General features: G+C 44.0%; 1 protein-coding gene and 2 non-coding genes across 7 annotated transcripts in view; 2 read left to right on the forward strand and 1 right to left on the reverse strand.

Moving 5' to 3' along the window:
• Nucleotides 1–1,450: 1,450 nt before the first annotated feature.
• trnar-acg (transfer RNA arginine (anticodon ACG)) lies at nt 1,451–1,523 on the reverse strand. The gene has a single exon. It is a non-coding gene; the product is annotated as a tRNA-Arg (tRNA).
• Nucleotides 1,524–12,224: 10,701 nt separating this feature from the next.
• trnay-gua (transfer RNA tyrosine (anticodon GUA)) lies at nt 12,225–12,313 on the forward strand. The gene is given in 2 exon segments: nt 12,225–12,261; nt 12,278–12,313. It is a non-coding gene; the product is annotated as a tRNA-Tyr (tRNA).
• A 4,062-nt stretch (nt 12,314–16,375) lies between these two features.
• trim55a (tripartite motif containing 55a) overlaps nt 16,376–18,123 on the forward strand; it is a 50,407-nt gene continuing 48,659 nt past the window's right edge. The window contains exon 1 of one of the 5 annotated variants that reach the window (XM_067980218.1): nt 16,376–16,919. In XM_067980218.1, coding sequence (XP_067836319.1) covers nt 16,752–16,919 — 168 coding nt within the window. In that variant the 5' untranslated portion in view covers nt 16,376–16,751. The remainder of the gene's footprint in view (nt 16,920–18,123) is intronic. The other 4 variants (XM_067980204.1, XM_067980225.1, XM_067980211.1 and 1 more) reach the window with 4 other exon arrangements.

An 18,123-nucleotide genomic window follows, 5' to 3' on the forward strand; every position in this document is an offset into this window, starting at 1 on the left:
CTTAGCTAACAGTCTCTTATGTGGGACCTTATCAAATGCCTTCTGGAAGTCCATATAAATAACATCCATTGACATTCCCCTGTCCACTACTTTAGTTACCTCTTCAAAAAATTCAATCAGGTTTGTCAGGCATGACCTACCTTTCACAAATCCATGCTGGCTCTCTCTGATTAACTGAAAATTCTCGAGGTGTTCAGTCACCCAATCCTTAATTATAGACTCCAGCATTTTCCCCACAACAGATGTCAGGCTAACTGGTCTATAATTCCCTGGTTTCCCTCTCTCTCCTTTCTTAAAAAGCAGAGTGACATGTGCAATTTTCCAATCTAGAGGGACAGTTCCTGAGTCATGATTAATATTCTGTCCAATGGTACAGCTACTATTAGGGGGCTTATAAACTATTCCCACCAGTGTTTTCTGCCCCTTGTTATTTCTTATTTCCACCCATACTGATTCTACTTCCTGATCTTCTGAGCCAAGATCCTCTCTCACCACTGTCCTTATGTCATCCTTTATTATTAGGGCTACACCCCTCCTTTTCCATTTTGCCTATTTTTTCTAAACGTCATATACCCTGGAATATTTAGTTCCCGACCTTGGTCACTTTGCAACCATATGTCTGTAATGGATATTAGATCAAACCCATTTATCTCTATTTATGCAACTAATTCATCCATCTTGTTACGAATGCTCCATGCATTCAGATAAAGAGTTCTTAATTTTTTCCTGCTTTGTTGATGCTCTATTAGTGGCAAATTCTCTGTCCCTTCCTGCCCCACTCTGCTTATCTTTACCCAAATCATTACATTGCTCTGTTGCCTTGACTTTTCTCATTAGATTTCTAAATTTCCCCTCACCTGACCCCTCCCCCCCTTTTTAGTTTAAAGCCCTATCTACAGCCCTAGTTATTTGATTCGCCAGGAAGCTGGTCCCAGCTCGGCTTAAGTGGAGCCCATCCCAATGGAACAGCTCCCTCTTTCCCCAGTACTGTGCCAGTGCCCCATGAATCAGAACCCCTTCCTCCCACACCACTCTTTGGTCAATCCTTTATTCCCCCACAGACTATTTACATGTTGCCCGTTGGCACTATCATCTGGAGGCATGTATGCTGATGGCATGCAGCACTATCTCCTGCATTTAAGAATAGATTGGATAGGGTTAGGTGGTTGAAGGAAAGGAAAATAAAGGGATATGAGAACAGGGTGGGCATATGTGATTTGGACTACTGCTAAACGCCAACAGACTAGTTAGGCTCAATGACTTGTTTCTGTATTGCAATTTTAATGTACAGCAATTCATTAGTATCTAGGCAAACATACAGAACTAACAATCATATTGTTCTGAAACAATGCAGTGGCTTTCCATGTATTGCAGAAATAAGCAAATATTGGATGTTTAAATTCACTATAAATGCAATTTACTGCAGGGTATTTTTTTTTAAAAAGCAATGCGAGTCAGGCAGGAGTCGAACCTGCAATCTTCTGATCCGTAGTCAGACGCGTTATCCATTGCGCCACTGACCCCACACTTTTTAAACTGTCGTCTTACTATTGGTAACAGTAAAATCGATACAAACTGTCCACCTAATCCACCTCCCCATTCACTGTCCTGATATTAAACTACCGCTTCCTCCCGCTGGCGCCCGGTCACTTTAACAGCTGCTGCCCGCAGCTCATTACATTTCACATGTTGCCCTTTCACCGCATCCTCGAAAATACAACCAGACTGATGGGAGAAGTTGCTCCTCTGGCTGAAGTGACAAAATGTTCTTTCATTATGAGATGGCGTTAACAGTTGTCGAACTGCGTTGGACAGATATTATTAGAGGGTGGTTCAATATTTCAAATTTGATATCGGGACGACTTTTCAGCGAATCTTTATTTTTTTGTCCTGCACCATTAACAATCAAGTAGTTTTAAAGCTAACATAATCACAGACCTTTCCCAATTCTGGTTGCTGTATCTATTAGCAAACATGATTTGAGAAAGATGTCGGGCTTGCTTTTCGCAAAGTTTTTCAAGTAATTAGAAAATTAGAACTGCAAGAAGGCAGTGTGTCAAACGTCGTAAAGTTTTATTTCCATTGAATTATTACTCAGATATTGCTTGGTACAAGAACGTTGTGCACACTTGAATTGAAATGGGCAAAATTGCTGTTAAATCTTAACATGTTGTTTAGGCATTGTGCCTTTATCAGAATGTCCTTTGGAAACAATCTCGCTTTGGGATCACTCTTTTGTGCTCGGTTGGTAGCATTCAGACTTTCATTGATCTGAGCATTTCTAATAAGGGATTTTTTTTCTGCGTCTTCATTTTCAAAGAGTATTACTTCTTCCCACTTCACATCTCCCTGCAATGAACACATTCTGCTAACTTTGAGAGCAAGTGATGTGCTTTCCGATTTCTGCCACTGGAAATTGCATACAAGTTACTTTGTGTGATCTGCCTAAAATCTTCTCTCCTCTTGTTGACCCCAACCCCAACAAAAGGAAGAATCTATGGTTTGCCCTTCCTAGGGAATTTCAAGATGGCAAGCAGCCATACCTCCTGAAAGGCAGCTCCAGTGACAAGATCAGCAATATCCAAAATCTGGGGCTATTTCCAATGCAACAGAGATGGCTAAGAGGAGTTATAGAGGTGTTTAAAACTATGAAGCTTTTTGAAAGACAATTTCCTCTGCTTGAAGAGTCTGTGGCAAAGGGTATTCAATTTAAAATTATCTCTAAGGAAGTGATGAGTAAGATTAGGAGAAATTTCTTCACGTAGACTTGGAGATTGAAATACTTTGCCACGGGGGATAGTTGAGGCAGAGACCTTAGCATCGTTTGAGGGAAGAGTCGATAAATATTTGAATCAATGAAAGATACAGGGCTGTGGGGAGGAGGCAGAGCGGTGGGATTAGCTTTGGATTGTTTTAGCAAAGTGCCAGCACAGACATGATAGGCACCTTCTGTGCTGTAAACATCTGTGGGCAGAACTTTCAACTTTGGTGGTGTCCGTTATACACCCAGCCCGACTTCAACGGAAAGGAAGTCGGGCGGGGTGTGCAACGAGCAGCCGATCCGATATCACTTGTTTCACACCCCCGCTGAAGTTGAAAGCTCTGGCATATGGTTCTAAGTTTAAAGTCAAGACTTCAAGCGAACAATAATAGAGTCCTGAACCATCCAGTCCAACCTTGTCACAGACAGTCAGATACCTCAAATTCACGGGACTTTCTTCCCACTGGGCTCACTCCCATCTATTCTCAGTGTCATTTCTGTATAATCCTCACTCCCCTCTCTTAATATATCTTGTATAAACCTCTCTAACCCATTCTTGGTGTAAATCTTGTATAATCCCCTTTTGATATAAATCCCACATAATCTCTTCTAACCCATTCTTGGTGTAAATCTTGTATAATACCATCCTCTGCGTTGTCGCCGTGTAAACTCTGCTTTTCCCCTCTGCTCTGGGTATACATGTCCTCCAAATATTTCTTACAATTCGCATTGATGTGAAGCCTGCATAAACTGCTAGTGGTTGTCAGTGCATTATTCCATTTTTAAGTGTCACTCCTTCCAGGATGTCATTGAGAACATCGGTATTGTCAGAAAGTTTATTGCCCACAGGTGTATCACATATTCATTATTGAGCAGGGTCCTCTTCCCTCCATAAACTCCAACTCCCACTCGCCAATCACTCCTGTCCTCACGGATTGCTGCTGCCGCCCTGTTCCTCAACACTTTGAATTTAAAATCATTGTCCTCCTTCAAATTCCTCCATGGTCTCATGCCACCTTACCATCGCTACCTCATTGTGCCCCCTCCCACGCTAGCCTTCTGTACAGCTCTCCCACCATTTGGCTGGACTTCAGCTGCCCTGCCCCCATTTCCTGGAGGAGCTTAGGGAGGGAGGTACATAGGAAAACCAATAGCAGAGCCATATCATGACCTAGTACAAGGAGGTCAAGGACCACCTCAATCTCAAGAGGGTCCCAATGACACCCAGCAGCCAGCTACCTCACTTACTCCTTCCATTGTGGACACATTTGGATGTGGAGATGCCGGTGATGGACTGGGGTTGACAATTGTAAACAATTTTACAACACCAAGTTATAGTCCAGCAATTTTATTTTAAATTCACAAGCTTTCGGAGGCTACCTCCTTCCTCAGGTGAACGATGTGGATACATTTGGAAGAAGCACTAGAGTAGGTTCTCGATACCATACAATGTTATCAAAGTTGTGCCCCAGAGTAAAATTATTCCAATTTTGTCCAGAGTTTCTTTCTGCTTGTACAGAATAAAGTGGCAGCATGTGCAAGGGTGGGCTTCCACGGTCATTTAGCTGTTACACAACATGATATTGAAGATAGTGTCTTGACCCACGGCATAGAGCATGTTTGTGAAATGGGTGCATCAGGCACTTCGGCAACTGTCCCTTCGATGAGAACCTCACATATTGCTCCTCTTGGCTGCAAAGCTGTTTTTGCAGCCAGCACCAGAGGGCGTCATCCTCAGAGTTATTGTCAATTTTGTCTTCCGGTGCTGGCTGCAGATGGGTCTCCTCTTCCACTTCCTCACTGTTTAGGCCTCTTTCTTAATGGTTACATTGTGGAGCATCATACACCCAATGGTCGTACATCGAGGATCAGGGTCGTAGGATCAGGACAGTGAGGTTGAAGACCAGGAACGTCAGTTCCATATCATTCTGGGGGGGGGGGGGCTGGTCTGTGTTCTTAGATAGAAATCAGTATGCCCCCCCCACCCCGTTTCCTCAATACCAATCCTACCCGAATCCTGTTACTATTTAAAGTGACTCCAGGCACTGCATACTGTAGGCAGGAATTATCATGAGAGCAGTATACAGTGGACAGATTCACTTCAAATAGCAGCTTGACTTGGATGCAAGGGAACTGAAGGGAGAGAGAAGAGTGAGGGAGAGGACAGGTGAAAGCAAGGGGGAAAGAGAAAAGGCAAAAGTAAGCAGCAGGAGCAGAGCCTTAGGACTGGGGAAGAGGAACAGTGCCAGGAGTAACCAGGGAAGTAAAAGTACCAGGTTAAACTGGCAAATACTGCCACCTTAGGAACATAGGAACAGGAATAGGCCATTCAGCCCCTCGTGCCTGCTCCGCCATTTGATAAGATCATGGCTGATCTGTGATCGAACTCCATATACCTGCCTTTGGCCCATATCCCTTAATACCTTTGATTGCCAAAAAGCTATCTATCTCAGTTTAAATTTAGCAATTGAGCTAGTATCAATTGCCGTTTGCGGAAGAGAGTTCCAAACTTCTACAACCCTTTGTGTGTAGAAATGTTTTCTAATCTCGCTCCTGAAAGGTCTGGCTCTAATTTTTAGACTGTGCCCCCCACTCCTAGAATCCCCAACCAGCGGAAATAGTTTCTCTCCATCCACCCTATCTGTTCCCCTTAATATCTTATAAACTTCGATCAGATCACCCCTTAACCTTCAAAACTCTAGAGAATACAACCCCAATTTGTATAATCTCTCCTCGTAACTTAACCCTTGAAGTCCGGGTATCATTCTAGTAAACCTACGCTGGACTCCCTCCAAAGCCAATATGTCCTTCCGAAGGTGCGGTGCCCAGAACTACTCACAGTACTCCAGGTGCGGTCTAACCAGGGTTTTGTATAGCTGCAGCATAACTTCTGCCCCCTTGTACTCTAGTCCTCTAGATATAAAGGCCAGCATTCCATTTGCCTTCTTGATTATTTTCTGCACCTGTTCATGACACTTCAATGATCTATGTACCTGAACCCCTAAGTCCCTTTGGACATCCACTGTTTTTAACTTTTTACCATTTAGAAAGTACCCTGTTCTATCCTTTTTTGATCCAAAATGGATGAACTCACATTTGTCTACATTGAATTCCATTTGCCACAATTTTGCCCATCCACCTAATCTATCAATATCGCTTTGTAATTTTATGTTTTCATCTACATTGCTTACAATGCCACCAATCTTTGTATCATCGGCAAACTTAGATATGAGACTTTCTATGCCTTCATCTAAGTCGTTAATAAATATTGTGAATAATTTAGGCCCCAAGACAGATCCCTGCGGGACTCCACTAGTCACATCCTGCCAATGTGAGTACCTTCCCATTATCCCTACTCTCTGTCGCCTTTCGCTCAGCCAACTTCCTAACCAAGTCCGTATTTTTCCCTCGATTCCATTGGTTTCTATCTTAGCTAACAGTCTCTTATGTGGGACCTTATCAAATGCCTTCTGAAAGTCCATATAAATAATATCCATTGACATTCCCCTGTCCACTACTTTAGTCACCTCTTCAAAAAATTCAATCAGGTTTGTCAGGCACGACCTACCTTTCACAAATCCATGCTGGCTCTCTCTGATTAACTGAAAATTCTCGAGGTGTTCAGTCACCTTGAACTGGGAGAGAAGAAATGTCAGCTTGGATGGCAGTGTGTAAGGAGAATATTGATTTGAATTTGGGGGGAGAAGGAGACGAGCGCCAATATTAACTGGGAGGGTTGGAGGATGGAAGTCTAAGGTGGATTTACCTCTTCATTTGTCCTGGGGATTACTGATTTTTCAGGTGCAGTGAAAAGATCAGGTCTCTGCCCCTCATGTTCTATCCTGGGATTTCCTAGGAATCCCTGATGGGTGGTACTGGGCCTGCGCCTGAAATGGACCAGCGTAATCATGTACATGATATGGAACGGACGTTCCTAGTCTTTAACCTCACTTTCCTGATCCTACGATCCTGATCCTGATTGAACGATGTAACTCGATGTACGACCATTGGGTATCCCAGTTGAGGGGCACCTGAAGAAAGCTGGTGTTAGGGCTTGCACTGGGACCCCGATGGACTGGAGGGTCTGAAGTGGTCTGGGGGCAGCCTGAAGATGCAGAGGAGACTAGAGCTGTAAGTTTATGTAGATTTCCTCATCACCAGAACAATCTTTGGGGCCTTTTAGCGGCTGCTCTCCATTTAAATGTTAAAGGGACAAAAAAGCTATGCAGTTGATCATTTGCATAAATTTAGGTGCCTTATTTTGAAATGTTTTTTATTATGTTGCACAAGCAACATGGAAGCCACTATCCATGTTATGCTGCCACAGGTCTTGAAGGCCTTGGGACTGGGGAAGGGAGAGTACCAGGATTAGCAGAAAATATATCCCAGAAACTTTTAGCAACCCAGTTTACTTACCGTCAGCACACAAACAACAATTCCAAGCTTAAATGTCCAGGAATGTCTTGGTTGAGTTTTTTAAAATTTCAAAATATACTTTATTTCATAGAATTTAAGGATACACACAGTTTAATGTAAATATCACAATTTCAAACCAGTACAATTCAAACCAATACATTATACATCGTACACAGTGCAATCTCAATATTATAATTCAAGCACAATATATTCCTTATGATTCATGGTGTCCAATACAATACAACGTGGGGTGGTCTTACACCTTTCCCCACAGGGCCTTTGCGTAGGTCACACCTTGCTTCAGTGCGTCCCGCAGCACGTACTCCTGGACCTTGGAGTGTGCCAGTCGACAAGGTTTTCCTTTAGACAGTAAACTAGGTTTAATAATTAAAACATGCAGAAGAATAAAACATTTGACGCATGAAGTACACTCCTTCCTTAGACCATGTAAAATCTACAGGATCATGTCTGTCACTAATTGTATAGATCACACGTGAACTAATGTCAGTGGTTTATTTATGGTGTGTTATTTTTGAAGCAATGCTTTTTCTGACTTCAAAAATCTTGCAGCTCATCACCTGATGCACATGCAAATCCTAGTGATTACAACCTTTTAAAATGTGTGTCCCTGTGCTTTGTGACAGTTAATATTGTTTTTTATATAATGTGTATTTTTAAAGATTATTCTTATTAGGAAGAAGATGCTGCCAAAGTTACAGTAAAAGAGGAGGTAGTTGAGATACAGGATGGGCTAAAAATGGATAAAGAGGAGGTACTAGAAAAGCTGTACTTAAAGTAGATAAGTAATCCGGTCCAGATAGGATGCATCCTAGGTTGCTGAGGGAAGTAAGGGTGCAAATTGCGGAGGTACTGGTCATAATCTTCGAAACATCCTTAGATACAGGGGTGGTGCCAGAGGACTGGAGATTTGCAAATGTTACACCTTTGTTCAAAAAAGGATGTAAGGATAAACCCAGCAACTATAGGCCAGTCAGTTTAACCTCGGTAGTGGGGAAACTTTTAGAAACGATAATCTGGGACAAAATGAACAGTCACTTGGACAAGTGTGGATTAATTAAGGAAAGCTGGCATGGATTTGTTAAAGGCAAATCATGTTTAACCAACTTGATTGAGTTTTTTGATGAGGTAACAGATGAGGGCAATGTGGTTGATGTGATGTATATGGACTTCCAAATGGCGTTTGATAAAGTGCCGCATAATAGGCTTGTCATCAAAGTTGAAGCCCATAGAATAAAATGGGCAGTGGCAGCATGGATACGAAATTCGCTAAGTAACAGGAAGCAGACAGTAGTGGTGAACGGTTGTTTTTTGGACTGGAGGGAGGTGTACAGTGATGTTCCCCAGGGGTCGGTCCTAGGACCATTGCTTTTCTTGATATATATTAATGACTTGGACTTGGGTGTACAGGGCACAATTTCAAAATTTGCGGATGACACAAAATTTGGAAGGGTAGTGAACAGTGAGGAGGATAGTGATAGACTTCAAGAGGACATAGACAGGCTGGTGGAACGGGCGGACGCGTGGCAAATAAAATTTAACGCAGAAAAGTGGGAAGTGATACATTTTGGTAGGAAGAACGAGGAGAGGCAATATAAACTAAAGGGTACAATTCTAAAAGGGGTGCAGCAACAGAGCGATTTGGGGGTACATGGGCACAAATCATTGAAGGTGGCAGGGTAGGTTGAGAAAGCAGTTAAGAATGCATCTGGGATCCTGGGCTTTATAAATAGAGGCATAGAGTACAAAAGCAAGGAGGTTACAATGAACCTTTATAAAACTCTGGTTCGACCACAACTGGAGTATTGTGTCCAGTTCTGGGCACCGCACATTAGGAAGAATGTGAAGGCCTTAGAGAGGGTGCAGAAGAGATTTACTAAAATGATTCCAGGGATGAGAGACCTCGGTTACATGGATAGACTGGAGAAGCTGGGGTTGTTCTCCTTAGAGCAGAGAAGGCTGAGAAGAGATTTGATAGAGGTATTCAAAATCATGAAGAGGCAAGACAGAGTAGATAGGGAGAAACTGTTCCCATTGGCGGAAGGGTCAAGAACCAGAGGACATAGATTTAAGGTGATTGGCAAAAGAACCATGAGGAAAAACTTTTTTACACAGCGAGTGGTTATGATCTGGAATGCACTGCCTGAGTGGCTGATGGGGGCAGATTCAATCATGGCTTTCAAAAGGCAATTGGAAAAGTACTTGAAAATTTGCAGGGCTATGGGGATAGAGCGGGGGAATGGGACTCGCTGGATTGCTCTTGCAGAGAGCCGGCACAGACTCGATGGGTCGAATGGCCTCCTTCCGTGCTGTTATGACACTATGATTCTACAGTTAACAATCATATTGCCTCAAAGTAGCCATGATGTGGAGATGCTGGTGATGGACTGGGGTGGACAAATGTAAGGAGTCACATAACACCAGGTTATAGTCCAACAGCTTTATTTGAAATCACAAGCTTTCGGAGCTTTCCTCCTTCGTCACCTGACAAAATAAAGCTGTTGGACTATAACCTGGTGTTGTAAGACTCCTTACATTTGCCTCAAAGTAGTCAGTGGTTTTCCATGCATTGCAGAAATAATTCAATATTGAATATTTAAACTCCAAGGAACCTCAGAACAAGAATATGTATTTATATAAGTGGGATTTACTGCAGGGAATTATTAAAATTTTAAAAAGCAGTAAGAGTTAGGCAGGAGTTGACTCAGCAAGCTTCAGATCCGTAGTTGGACGCGTTATCCGTTGCACCACTGATCCCACAATCTTCACGTTGTCCTCTCACTGATTCATAGAATCATAGAATCATAGAAGTTACAACATGGAAACAGGCCCTTCGGCCCAACATGTCCATGTCGCCCAGTTTATACCACTAAGCTAGTCCCAATTGCCTGCACTTGGCCCATATCCCTCGATACCCATCTTCCCCATGTAACTGTCCAAATGCTTTTTAAAAGACAAAATTGTACCCGCCTCTACTACTGCCTCTGGCAGCTCGTTCCAGACACTCACCACCCTTTGAGTGAAAAAATTGCCCCTCTGGATCCTTTTGTATCTCTCCCCTCTCACCTTAAATCTGTGCCCCTCGTTATAGACTCCCCTACCTTTGGGAAAAGATTTTGACTATCGACCTTATCTATGCCCCTCATTATTTTATAGACTTCTATAAGATCACCCCTTAACCTCCTACTCTCCAGGGAAAAAAGTCCCAGTCTGTCTAACCTCTCCCTGTAAGTCAAACCATCAAGTCCCGGTAGCATCCTAGTAAATCTTTTCTGCACTCTTTCTAGTTTAATAATATCCTTTCTATAATAGGGTGACCAGAACTGTACACAGTACTCCAAGTGTGGCCTCACCAATGCCCTGTACAACTTCAACAAGACATCCCAACTCCTGCATTCAATGTTCTGATTGTAGCAGTAAAATCGATACACAGTTCCCCACTGACCTGATATTACACTAGTACATCCTCAAGTCGGAGCTCGCTCATTAACAGCCGCTGCGCGCAGCTCATTTCACTTCACATGTCGCCTTTTCACCGCCTCCTCGAAAATACAACCGCACTGAAGGCAAAAGCTGCCCAACCGGGAGCAGAAAGGAAATTTAAGGACGAGTGTCCGCGGTGGAAAACAGAGCTTGACTCCGGCTATCGGATAGCCCCTGATTCCAACCTGCAGCTGTAGGCAGATTAGTTCGGAGTAACAATTTGTGCTTCAGTGGGTGCAGGCGGATCCTGGAGTAACAGTTTGAATTTGAATGGGTGCAGGGTGCTCTCGGAGTATCGGTCTGTGTATGAAACGATGCAGGCTGATCCTGGAGTAACAATATGTGTGTGCGCATGCTAATCCCGGAGTATCAGTAGATGCGGATTGATCCGGCAGCAGCAGTCTTTGTTTGGGTGGGTGCAGCTTGATCCTGGATTAACGTCCTGTGTTTGAGTGGGTGTAGTTTGATCCTGGAGTAATAGACCATGTTTGAGTGGGTGTAAGTTGATCCTGGAGTAATAGACCATGTTTGAGTGGGTGTAAGTTGATCCTGTAGTAATAGATCATGTTTGAGTGGATGCAGCTTGATCCTGCAGTAATAGACCATGTTTGAGTGGGTGCCGCTTGATCCTGGAATAATAGACCATGTTTGAGTGGGTGCAGCTTGATCCTGGAGTAATAGACCATGTTTGAGTGGGTGCAGCTTGAACCTGGAGTAATAGACCATGTTTGAGTGGGTGTAAGTTGATCCTGGAGTAGTAGACCATGTTTGAGTGGGTGCAGCTTGATCTTGGAGTAATAGACCATGTTTGAGTGGGTGCAGCTTGATCTTGGAGTAATAGACCATGTTTGAGTGGGTGCAGGTTGATCCTGGAGTAATAGACCATGTCTGAGTGGGTGCAGGTTGATCCTGGAGTAATAAACCATGTTTGAGTGGGTGCAGCTTGATCCTGGAGTAAAAGACCATGATTGAGTGGGTGCAGCTTGATCCTGGAGTAATAGACCATGTTTGAGTGGGTGCAGGTTGATCCTGGAGTAATAAACCATGTTTGAGTGGGTGCAGCTTGATCCTGGAGTAAAAGACCATGTTTGAGTGGGTGCAGCTTGATCCTGGAGTAAAAGACCATGTTTGAGTGGGTGCAGCTTGATCCTGGAGTAATAGACCATGTTTGAGTGGGTGCAGCTTGATCCTGGATTAACATCACGTGTTTAAGTGGGTGCCGTGTTCACCCTGGATGATCTCCAGTTCATTTTCGTGCCAGAGCCTGTGTGCTGACCAGTTCCAAACCTAAATCATTATCAGGAGCTCAGAACAGTAAATGTTAAATATTATAAAGTTTTGCGCCTTGTACGGTGACATTGACGCTGTGCCGTAGCTCCTGCGCGGCCGTGTTGCGGTCACATTGCTCACATTAGGCTCGGTTTCTCTCCCGGTGCTGGCATCGCGCTCCCAGCCGGTACAAAGCCCACAATATCCTGGGAAATGTCTGCAGTTGCCAGCCGCTGTGTAACTTACTATAGAGCCGGGCGCAGCTTTTTTTTCAGGGCCTTCGATAGCTCAGCTGGTAGAGCGGAGGACTGTAGAGGCCGAGCCTGGGAAATCCTTAGGTCGCTGGTTCGATTCCGGCTCGAAGGACAATTTTTTTCCCCGATTTTCGCTGGAATCATTTAATTCTGATTTTTTTTCGGAAAATCGCGATAATTTTAAACCGAAATAAGTCTTTAACGGGAGGCATTGCTGAGTATTATCAGCATATTCGTTTATGTTACTGGATTAGCAGCCATGTTCACACGGCTCAGGGGCTATGTATACATGGGCTGTACACACGGGCTAGGTTCACACGGGCTATGTTTACACGGGCTGAGCGCACGGACTATACACAGGGGCAATGTTCACATAGGCTATGTACACACGGGCTATACACAGGAGCTGGGTGTTTTTCCGCAGAGTGGGGAATGCGTGTAAACTCCATGAACATCTACAGCGGAACAGGTCTTAAGCATAGTGTTAGAACCTGTTGAATGCTCACAAGACTGCCATAAAGGCCCTGGGCTCGAATGTGCAACAGGTTCATTTGTCCAACATTAATATGCTGCCATTTGGATGTAGAAAGCTCTGATGTAGGGATTCACTAATATCTTTCAGCTCTGTTTTCATGCAGATCAGTTAATATGCTTGAAGCCACAGCTTGAGTACTGCGTACAGTTCTGGTCACCACATTACAGGAAAGATGCACTAGAGAGGGTACAGAGGAGATTTATGAGGATGTTGCCAGGGCTAGAGAATTTTAGCTATGAAAAAAGATTGGATAGTCTGGAGTTGTTGTCTTTGGAACAAAGGAGGCTGAGGGGAGATTTAATTGAAGTATATAAAATTATGAAGGGCCTAGAGAGAGTGGATAGGGAGGACCTATTTCTCTTAGCAGAGGGGTCAGTGACCAGGGGGCATAGATTTAAAGTAATTGGTAGAAGGATTAGAGGGGAGCTGGGGAGAATTTTTTTCACCCAGAGGGATGTGGGTGTCTGGAACTCACTGCCTGAAAGGGTGATAGAGGCAGAAACCCTCAACTCATTTAAAAAGTACTTGGATGTACACTTGAAGTGCCGTAACCTACAGGGCTACGGACCTAGTGCAGGAAAGCGGGATTGAGCTGGATAGCTCTTTTTTGGCCGGCACGGACACGATGGGCCAAATGGCCTCCTTGTGTGCCGTAATTTTCTATGATTCTAAGATGATTCCATGCTGAATCAGAGCATAACTGGAGTAGGAATGGATTAAGCTACTCTCTCTCAGAGTGACACCAACCTGGCACACTCAATCCTCTGCTCAAATGACATTACATGCGCCAGAAAGCAGGTAGGAACATCTAGCCATCGCAGAGGCAGACAGGGCAGAACCAGTTGTAGGGACATCTCATGACTCAGTTTAGGAGGTACAGTGCCACCTAATCTCAAGTAGTATCCACTGAGATCCAACATTCAGCTTACTCCTTTCATTGTTGATGGGCAAGGCTCCCCACTGATAAGGCAAACTTGTCAAATTATTCACATGGTCTTCCACAGCTTGCGGCTACTCCATTCAAGTCCATAGTGAGGTCTCTGTTCATGATGATATTGTGTAGCGTGCTTTTGTCAACCTTCTCCAGGGTACACTGTAAGACACTCACTGAGCTGCTAATTGTTTTACTAATTTAATATTGTAAGACTCCCTTTAACTGGGCCAAGCATCTAAAATATTATTTTGCCACTCTAAATGTCTGCCTGGTTCACTATGTGCCTCATGGCATTGGCTCTTTGCTTGGTTACAGTAGTTGTGCAGAGGTGTCATTAGTCATGATTTCACCTGTAGTCCTTCTCATTCAAAATGCGTCTGATATTTAATTGCCCCAGAATGAAAACGGCCAAGAAATACGATTTACATCCAAGACAAATTTGAGGCATGAGATAGATTTGGCTTTGGGCTGCCATGGCAGCTCGTTGGTCGGGAAGGGTGGAAAATTGGCCAGCTGCTACGCTAAGCCGGGCAGCAGGTTGGGTGGGGAGGCAATCCCGTGGGGCGTCGAACGCACTGGCTCAACTATTCCAATGCTTTCCTGGCTGGCCTCATATCCTCCACCCTCCATAAACTTCAGATCATCCTAAACTCTACTGCTCGTATCCTATCCTGTTGCAGGTCCCACTCACCCATCACCCCTGTCCTTGCTGACCTACATTGGCTCCCAGTTTTTCAGTGGCTCCAATTTAAAATTATCATCGTCGTGTTTAAATCCCTTCATGGCCTTGCCCCTCTCTGTCTCTATAACTCTGGTCTTTTGTGCATCACCCCTCGCTGTGCCCCACCATTGGCGGCCGTGCCTTCAGCCACCTAAGTCCCATACACTGGAATTTCTTTCCTAAACCCCTCCGTCACTCCACCACCCTTCCCTCCTTGAAGATCCCCCTTAAAACCAACTTCACCCCTCCTAATATCTCTTCTTTGGCTCGGTGCCCATTTTTGACTGATTGCACCTCTGAAGTGCCTTGGGACATTTTCTAATATTAAAGATACTTTATAAATGCAAGTTGTTGTTGCATTTATCAGGTCATGGATGGCCTATTTATGAAAGCTGAGGTCTTCAATTTTGGTATGTATGACAGCAGCATAACAGGATGATGCAATTTTATAATGTGGCTGGATCCCCCAAAGTATAAGGGCTATTGATGGGCCCCATCTATTAACCTATTGAATTTCCTTAGCAGAAAAGGAATTCCACTCGCACAATGTTTAGCTGGTATGCGACCAGCAGCAATGAATCGCTCACGTGAATGCTCGCTTTGCTGGTAGCTATCATGATGCAAATTTCATATGGCAGTCGAGCCTGCCAGCTGTTTTTGGACATTAAGGTAGCTCATGTTTTGCTTACCAACCATGCAATCTTTAGCTATTCATTTATCTAGATGAACCCAGAAGAACTGATGAGCTGGGAACACGCTTGGCATATACCCACTTTGAATTTGAAAACTGGGTTACGTGGAAGACAAGTGATGCCTTTAATAGTTGGACCAAGTTTAACAAATTAATAAGGTGGTTTCCTGAACTCCATCCAGATGTAAACCCCAGGTCATTTGCACTCATTACCCAGCACTTCAACTTAATGTGATTGATTTGGGGACAAAACTAGTAGTGTGTAAATTTGTTTTGGGTGGTAGCTTCAATGAAAAGGAAAATCGGGCAGAGTGCAAAACGTGCTGCTATCGTCCATTTTGCAGTACCACCCAAGACAGATTTATACCTGTAGTTTTTGTTAAGTGGTTTCTACTTGCTTTGCAAACAAAATGTATTTGCATAGGAAAAAATTTGTGAATCAGATAAAATGGGGTTGTGCTGGCTCATGGCATGGGCTCACCTCTGCCACCAGCTCTGTGGGCAGGAATTCACCTTTGCTGAATTTTGTGATGGGAGTCACTTCCCCTAATTTGAATAGGCTGCAGACACAGGAAAAGCTTGCACAAGTCCTGGGCCTGTAGTACATTTGGGTGGGAGTACAGAATCCAGTGAGGCAGCTGCTCTTAAAGGTTGCAGCATGTCATAAAAGAGAAAATTGTGGTGGCAGAAAAGTGGACTTATTGTTCACAGTGACACATGGGTAACATTGGAAGGTCCTCACAAAATCAGGGCCAATGTCTTAGAAAGGATATTTTGCATGCCAGTTAATGATGCGTATTCTCTCCAACATATGTAAAAGTAACTTCAAATCAGCAGCCACATCTCATAAATAGATAATAACAAAACTTACTTATGATTTGAATTTTCACAAAATGATTCATCACAGTTAGACTATCCCTTTAATACAATGTAAAATTTAAATATATATTCATTTATCATTTTATATAAAAGCCAGAAGCATAAAGTTTTTAAATTTCATTCTTATTCTGAGACATTTCATCTTTTTACATTTGAACCAAAAGTGATAGTATAGTCTGCTTAATCAATATGATAAATACATACTACGCACAGTATCTCTCTGCTATTTAAAACTTTGGCTTGGCTCTAGGTTTGAGTGAGTCTGTGCAGAACTGTCAAGGCTGTCAGCTGTCAGCAGTCACTGTCATGAGACCAATATATTTTAATAAAACACAATTTGCATATTAGTTCACTGCCGTCTTGGGAGGCTGTGAATTTAGCAAAAGTTATTACGTGCAGTTCTATTTGACGTTGTTTGGTTCAATTCGGGTTAAAGAACATTTCTTTCTGTCCAGAGAAGCAGCTGTTTTGAGTGTGAGTGCTGACAGGTGTAAGTTTGGGGAGACAGAGAGAAGCAGCTCTGGCAGTCAGTCTCACTCAGTGTCAGTTTCATATAAGGACATGGCGATGCACAGCAAACATAGCAACGCCTGACGTACTGCTGCTAAAAACAACATCAAACCCACCAACCCAATCCAAGACAATGTCACCCATGCAGAAACATCAAGAAGCGTTCTAGTCAATCAGGTCAAAACCTCAGTCCAAGTCAGGAAGAAAGAAAAAAGCTGGAGGCGGTTTAATTTCTGAAATTAACTTTACGAGTTAGCTCTGATCTCGGAAACTTTCTGACATGACCACTTCCATGGACTACAACCTTTTCTCCAATGATCGCCAAACAATGGATAACCTGGAAAAGCAGCTGATTTGCCCGATCTGTTTAGAAATGTTCTCTAAACCAGTTGTTATTCTCCCATGTCAGCATAACCTGTGCCGGAAGTGCGCGAATGACATGTTTCAGGTAAGTTAACGACTATCGGGACAGTGTATAAATCAGTTTAATGAGAAAGCATTAAATTAACTAATGTGCAGAGCTGTGATCACAACGTGAGATTTTTACTGCTGATGTGAAGGAGAGAATGGCCCCCGAGATCAGACAGTGGATTTTTTTTATTTTTTCATGGGATGTGGGCCTCGCTGGCAAGACCAGCATTTATTGCCCATCCCTAATTGCCCTTGAGAAGGTGGTGGTGAGCCGCCTTCTTGAACCACTACAGTCCGTGTGGTGAAGGTTCTCCCACAGTGCTGTTAGGTAGGGAGTTCCAGGATTTTGACCCAGCGACGATGAAGGAACGGCGATATATTTCCAAATCAGGATGGTGTGGACTTGGAGGGGAATGTGCAGGTGGTGTTGTTCCCACATGCCTGCTGCCCTTGTCCTTCTAGGTGGTAGAGGTCGCGGGTTTGGGAGGTGCTGTCAAAGAAGCCATGGCGAGTTGCTGCTGTGCATCCTGTGGATGGTACACACTGCAGCCACGGTGCGCCAGTGGTGAAGGGAGTGAATGTTTAGGGTGGTTGATGGGGTGCCAATCAAGCGGGCTGCTTTGTTCTGGATGGTATCGAACTTCTTGAGTGTTGTTGGAGTTGCACTCGTCCAGGCAAGTGGAGAGTATTCCATCACACTCCTGACTTGTGCCTTGTCGATGGTGGAAAGGCTTTGGGGAGTCAGGAGGTGAGTCACTCGCCACAGAATACCCAGCCTCTGACCTGCTCTCGTAGCCACAGTATTTATGTGGCTGGTTCAGTTAAATTTCTGGTCATTGGTGACCCCCAGGATGTTGATGGTGGGGGATTCAGCAATGGTAATGTCAAGGGGAGGTGGTTAGACCCTCTCTTGTTGGAAATGGTCATTTCCTGGCACTTGTCTGGCGCGAATGTTACTTGCCACTTATGAGCCCAAGCCTGGATGTTGTCCAGGTCTTGCTGCATGGACTGCATCATTTTCTGAGGGGTTGTGAATGGAACTGAACACTGTGCAATCATCAGCAAACATCCCCATTTCTGACCTTATGATGGAGGGATGGTCATTGATGAAGCAGCTGAAGATGGTTGGGCCAAGGACACGGACCTGAGGAACTCCCGCAGCAAGTCCTGGGGCTGAGATGATTGGCCTTCAACAACCACTACCATCTTCCATTGTGCTAGGTATGACTCCAGCCACTGGA

The sequence above is a fragment of the Heptranchias perlo genome, chromosome 3 (assembly GCF_035084215.1).
Source record: "Heptranchias perlo isolate sHepPer1 chromosome 3, sHepPer1.hap1, whole genome shotgun sequence".
NCBI lineage: Eukaryota > Metazoa > Chordata > Chondrichthyes > Hexanchiformes > Hexanchidae > Heptranchias > Heptranchias perlo.